Source organism: Mixophyes fleayi, chromosome 11 (assembly GCF_038048845.1).
Source record: "Mixophyes fleayi isolate aMixFle1 chromosome 11, aMixFle1.hap1, whole genome shotgun sequence".
Lineage (NCBI taxonomy): Eukaryota > Metazoa > Chordata > Amphibia > Anura > Limnodynastidae > Mixophyes > Mixophyes fleayi.
This window is the reverse complement of record NC_134412.1, coordinates 9,071,834-9,078,761: the sequence shown is the minus strand read 5'-3', so window position 1 is coordinate 9,078,761 and position 6,928 is coordinate 9,071,834. Positions and strand designations below refer to the sequence as shown.

Here is a 6,928-nt window from a genome sequence, read left to right as displayed (position 1 = left end):
TGAACCACTGTGGCACCATGCTTCCGCCTGCAGCAATTGCATGTATTTTGAAGTTTGAGTTATTAAATGTGACCAAGGACCAAGTGGGTTCACAGACATACAGCTAATCCTATCATTGGTACAATGTGCCTGGTATATCAGTTTACATGCAGATTCGTAGTTCAGGTATGGGTGTGTTTAAAAGAGAACCGGCTACAGAAATTCCTATGCCAATGAACATCTTTCCTCAGTTGGGATCGAGGGGGTATAGAGTCACCTTCAAAACTGCATTCCTCTTCCCACAGGGAGGGCTGAGTTTCAAGGGGAAAGTGTCAGGTGAGTAGTAGGCTCTTTGTACAGTGAACCCAGCCAGTCTCCTGTTACATGCCCTTTGTTATTCCTGTGTGTTTATTTTATATAATACACACACTTTCTCAGCTGTTTGACTCAGTGATTTCGAACTTGTAGAGGTACCGGATACCTTCAGCTAGTGCTGACTGGGCAAAAGACCTTCACCTAGGCCCAGTATCCTCACGCCCCTATTGTTCATAGATGTTTCTAATCAACACAGTCTCAGCTATGTCCCACCAGCACTACTATACTATAGTACTATACTACTACTATAACCTGTAGGCATATGCAAGGTCTGTACCTGGTTATAGAAAAGAGGCCACCTTGTGTACACCAAGAATCTGATGTTCAATTCAAATGTTATATATTACTAGTAGAGTAGAACACACAACTGTTTGTTATTGTGATTAGCATGTCTTCGTGTATATGATGTGTTGCTGTATTATAGATGGCAACATTCACAAATAAATACATTAATCATCTTTTGATAAGAGACATAGGCGATTACTTGATCTTGATCCTATTGGAGACCTCTGCAGCATTTGATCACTGACTAACATAGTCATCATGCCGTGTTCCTCAGGACTCTATCCTATCTCCTATGCTATGAGCCGTATAATAATCCGATGTCACGGCCTGTACTACCACTGCTATAAGGACAACAATCAACTGTTCCGGTCCTTTGCTTCAGGTATTAGGAACCCAATACCTAAGATGAAATGGCTCTTTAGTTGAGCTCCAGGAGTGGATTAGTGGTAGCAAGCCAAGATTGAGTCCTAATAAAATATAAAAGGTAAAACGCCAAAGAACAAGATTGGAGCTGGGCCAACTGACTAGGCTAAAGCTTGGTGATGTTGAAGTTGCAAAACCCTGATCACAAGGAGTTGTCTTTTTATTGTGGCTTGACATATAAACATTGGGTTTCAGCCATTAAATGCTCGGTCTTTCATCAGAAGGACATAGCCAGAATCAAGCATTTGATTCCATCAGATCTCCCAACACTCATACGTGAGTTTATGCACTCACGCTTGGACTACCGCAACACACTCTACTTGGGTCTCCTAGAGCTGCACCATATAGCGGGTACAAAATCCAGCATCCAGCCCGTTCCTGCCACCTAACACCGGGTTCTAGATTACGTTCATTGGTTGCCCGCGGCTCAATGTTTCAAGAGTGGCTTATTGACATTCAAAGCTCAACATAACCAGGATCCTTTCTACTTGAAGCAGCTTCTGATTCTCTACACCCCCACTCACTTTGATCCACAGATGAAGTACCAATACCAGCTCCTAGAATCTCCCATATTTCGTTCGAGACAATTTTTTTTGTTTCTTAAGCTTTGAGGTTCCTATGCTTTGGTACCCACTCCCTCGCAGTCAGCCAGGCCTCTCCACTCTACAAATCTTCAAACACAGATTAAAGACAGACCAGCTTACTCAATCTTTTCATTAACTCCCCCATCTTAAAAAAAAATAACAAAAGAAACCCAAATGCTTAGCGCTCTCTTCTGTAGTCTTAATTCTTTATAGGTTTATTTTGTGTTATGTGTTTTTTAATCTGTACATGTAAACTGCTTTGAGTGTTATTGGGAGAAAAAAATCTAAATAAATAATAATAAAACTAAATCAAGCCCCAGATACATAACTACCAGCATTAAAAAAAAATTAAAATGTGGTGAAAAAAAGCCTTACCCATGATCTAACCAACCATCCCCCCAGCAGCACCCATTTACTGAAACCACATACCTATAGATTTTATTTCAGTAACGCCACCGAAGTACAGTCTGAACTTGTACTTTAGATTCAGTTCTCCTTTAAATGCAGTCACGCAGAAATAATGCAGTGCGATTTGATATGCACGTAGATCGTAAATCTGTACATCTTTTACACAGGCTGGTGCAGTGTGACACACTGGCCACAGTGTGTCAGTGTTACCCTGCATGTTGTTCAGTGAACTAGAGATCATTTTTGGGTCTGTGTAAGGGATGACATGTACTGATCTCTCCTGGGGACTTGGATGCAACGTCTTTATGTTGGTGTTCACCTTACAAAGCTGATCAGTCTTGGATAAAGGGATTCCTGGATAATGAGTTTGTTTCTACAGCATTAATAAGAAACAAAAAATATACGATAGATACATCCAATAGCGTGTAGGTTACTTAAGCAGATAGCACTTGGACGCAAACCAGTTCTGCAGACTGAGTGCAGGCCCTCAAAAGTTAGGTATGCACTAAATCCATAACAATGACTTCAGCAATATGCTGCATGCATCTATCAGACGTTCTAGGGAGGCTACCCAGCGATGGATATCCCCCCTCCCCATAACTGTTGCAAAGATTGGAGTGTGTATTTAGTACTACTTACTTACATCATAGCAGCTGCCTAAACAGAGCGTAACTAAGCTGGCATGAGGGTATATCCCCCTTTATTGGTGCATGGTGTAAGCAGAGGGGGAGGGGGGGGGGGTGCTAGCTTGTTTAAATGTGGACAACTCCCATACCCATCATTCTGGAACCTTCGCAGTCTGTTGCTTAAGCCGGATTGTGATATACTAACCAAGAGTGGATCCACTTGGAAATCCCATAGCATTCAGCTGAATTCCACATTCAGTCCAGCACATACAGCGTGAGTAAATATATCCTTACAGGTCACGCAGCAGGGTCTTGTCCGGTTTAATAACCACTCAACGCCGTGTAAGTATATATCTATTTATTTCAGAAATGCTTGATAATATTTTCACATTTCATTGACAAAAAAAAAAAAAATATGACTCCAAACTAGAAAACTCATTCAGCGAGTCCTTTTCATAACCGTCACTGTTTGATTGTTTTTTTGATTGTTTTTCTTCCTTTTAAATAAAAAAAAAATAATTCACATCCCACGCATTAAATTGGCATTAAAAGGCACTTTGGATTTAAAGTTAATACTGGTTATTGTTCCTTTGCATTCAAGTGTCTGTTCGTTACTTTCCATATTGTTCTCATAGCTGGAAGCTTGGAGAGAAAAATAAAGTAACAATAAATCGGGAAACTACAGAGATCAGATAAAAAAAGATAAAAGGAAGCCAATGTGAGATGAGGGGAACGAGTGATTGACGGGGAGATAAGGTGATTCTCAGAAACTCCAAGTCTGAATGTCAGTCCACCTGGAGAGAGTCACATGTCCATGCACGTCCAATCAGCTCCGTGAAAACTGACCAGAAGACGGAAAAGAAACTTTACAAAAATTACAGAAAATTAGAAATGGTGGGGAAAAAAAACAAACCACCCCAAACCCTACCTTCTATTGTAAAATCTACATTAAAATAACAATGACCCTTAGAGAGAGAGATATCGCCCCCCCCCCCCCCCCCCAAAAAAATCCCACAAATTGCACTTCCAGAAAAAAATGTTTCTACTTAGATTTTGTGAGGCAACAGAAACACAAAACACTGTAGAAACTGACAGCACCGCAGAAACGGTCCTTGGCCATTCGCATGCGTCTTCTGCCCTGGCCGATGGGCAGCAGTGGATGGGGGGGTTGGGACGTGTTGCTTGTATATATTGACCTCCGAAGGGGGTAACTAGACAAGGAAATGCCACTGTGGATTCCACAATGCGATTAACCGGCAACACTGTATGCAATCTTTGGTTTTGCAGTTCTCGAGCAAGGTAGAAAGAGAGAAAATGTATATATATATCTACGTATTGTCCGTCAAACGTGAGCCCCCCTGCATCGCCGGTTACAGAGGGGGGGGACAGTCTGGAAATTAGGGCACAGCTGGTTAGTGGAAGTCTGGTCTCACGTGAGGGGCTTAAAGCCTTTTTCTGAGCCAATGTCTACTGTGATATTGGTGTATAGAGGCATCAGCTCCCGGGAGAACAGATTATACCGCAGAGAGTTCATGCCATCTTGTTTCCACGTCCGCCGTGTTTTCGCCAGAAGGTTGAACCTAGAACAAGAGGATAAGATGGAATTAGATGATACAAAACATATAGCAACTAACCCACAGGGAGATTCAATGCCATGCGAGGTGCCACTGAACATCGCCTCTATTATTAATACTAATTTTTATTTATAGGGCGCCACAAAGTATCCGTAGCGCCGTACAAGGACAAACAATGGCACAGTACAAGGTGAAACAGCACAGTACAAGTAACAGTAAGCACTAAAACTCTGGGGGCTCAGGCACAGCATGAAAGAGAGGGAGGGAGGGGAAAAGTGAGTACAGGCAGGTAACTATGGCCCAAGAGGGTGGGCACGGATGACAGGTTGAGAGTCACTGAGGGGAGCGGAGAGAAGCGAGAGGAGACAGAGGGCAGAGGGACTGAGAGGAGGTGAGCTGAGTAGCTGGAGAGCGCAGTTAAAAGTGATGGAAACAGAAGGTAGGAGAGCCCTGCTCAAAGGAGCTAACAATCTAAAGGGAGGGGAAGACAGACAGACACATGGATGAGACGGAGAGACGGGAGGAAGGGGGAGAAGGGAAGAAGGGATGAGAAAGAGAGGTAGCCGACCGGTGGGAGTTTAGGCATGAGACTGGAAGGCTAATCTCTATATAGGCATCTCTATATTCGGATGATCATATTTCCGCCATTTACGGTAAGAAATCTCTGCGCAGCACTATGGGTGAGCACAGACTTCATTCAGAACATCGAGGCGATGTGTCTCAGTGGATTGTTCCACAGACACACTGCGCTGTACTGAATCTTCCCCCAAAGCTTACTATTGCCATTTACCAGGCTTCACTGGCCCATATAGACCTCTGTACCCCACTCTCCAGCACCCCCAAATGACAACTGCATTCAACTCTTGGATATGGCGTCTGACAGCGCGCAGAGGAGAGAGACCCTTCCCCCAAGAACGTTTCGCTTTAGAGCTGCACGGTCCTATAAATGCCAACCTACATATTAATGTACATATACTACCTGCCGATGGACACAGTTCTCCTTCAACTAGGAGATAGACCAACTGTGTAAAGTCTCTAGTTACCTATTCGATAAATACTCTGTATGTCATTCTGCTTATGCTGATAACTTCTTTGTAAATAGATAACTACAGTCATCATGGGAATAGTCTGCACTTTATTTACTGTTAACTGATCTCCTGTAGGAATAACCTACTCCCCAACATTCCATAACTATACTTACATCTGACGGAACTCCAGATATCCGATAGTTTTTATCATTTGAAACAAAGAAAGTTGCTTGTATGAGGTGTAAATCTATATTACTTCCGCAAACAAACACAAGTGACACGAACAGACGTGAGATACCTCACAGTGACAGAACGTTACATGACCAGTATAGAGGACACACTTACGTATGAGGGTCACAACCAAACTCTGCATTATAGAAAGGAATAATATACCCTCTGCTGCCAGAGTAAACGGTATATATTCCCAGATCTGTACATGGCCTGACTGATTTTATTTGATCACCAAATTCCTTGGTGGCCTCTAATAACCTAGTTTAAAATAGGGGCTGCACAACTCCTATTAAACTCACACTTCCTATTCATGAACTTTCGCTCCTCCCTCCCCAGCATTGACGACATTTATGGCACAGTTTTGTCTACAATAAGGCTACAAGTTTTATTCCCGCACACGGCAAGGTGTATATATATGTACATGCAAACTAACCTGACCGCATATATGGATTTATAAATCAATCTACACAATGGTCTACCTGGAGAGTGCAGCATAACGTGTTATGAGCTAGAGGCAGCTCACTGCGGGGAGCAGGCGATGTAATGAGCTTTGTTACCCAGCCAATAATTGTGGAATTCCTTCTCTAAGCACTAACGCTGCAGGGTTAATCAAGGACACAGACATAGCGACTAGCCAAGACAATGCTGTGTTCCATACATGACACTGTGGCACTACAGACAGCCTGTTTTGCCTTTTAGAGCTCATCTGTGTAGGATAAGAGCTATAGCAACAAATTACATTGTTCCATGATTACCACATGGTTTGTGTTCCTCAGTTTTTGCTACGCACAATACTACAAATCACCTTGTGCTAGGCCCATCCAAGCGGATCTCTAATGGACTCAACATCTATCTTTTATCCACAGTTATTAACAAGTTATTATAAGTGAAGAATCGTGCAAGCTTAGATTATGCTTAATTAGCCAATGTGTACATGACAGGTATGGATGCAATGGGCCCGATTCATTAAGGAAAGTTAAGCAAAAGTAAGTAAGGCAAAACCATATTGTACTGGAGGGGGAGGTGAATTTAAAATGCGATGGCATATTTATATTTAGGGCAGGGCATGTCCTATTAACTTTAAATTTCAGTGTACAAATAAGCTATCAAGTTTGTGTGCGCTACATGAAAAAACTGTCAGTATTTTCTTATGTGCGAAATAAAAAAAATAATTTGCACCCCTTGCATTGCAACATGGTTTGGTCCAGAACACTTGAGTAAGAAAACTTACTAAATTTTTTGCTCAACTTTCCTTAATGAATCCATAATGAACCCAATGTTCTCAAATGATAAACCATGGCATCTGGTTGATGCGGGTAGAAAGAAATAATTTGGGAAGAGTGGCAAAAAACCCGCTGACACCAAATGGTGATAGAACGATTCTGCGCATGAAGGAGGTTTTATAACATTAAAAG

At 42.2% G+C, this 6,928-nt stretch overlaps 1 protein-coding gene across 5 annotated transcripts in view; it reads right to left on the bottom strand.

The window, feature by feature from the left end:
• Positions 1-3,023: 3,023 nt before the first annotated feature.
• Positions 3,024-6,928, bottom strand: part of LOC142107835 (beta-1,4-galactosyltransferase 3-like) — a 68,439-nt gene continuing 64,534 nt past the window's right edge. For all 5 annotated transcript variants that reach the window (XM_075191465.1, XM_075191464.1, XM_075191466.1 and 2 more), the window contains one exon: positions 3,024-4,260. In XM_075191465.1, the coding sequence (XP_075047566.1) occupies positions 4,110-4,260 (151 nt within the window). In that variant the 3' untranslated portion in view covers positions 3,024-4,109. The remainder of the gene's footprint in view (positions 4,261-6,928) is intronic.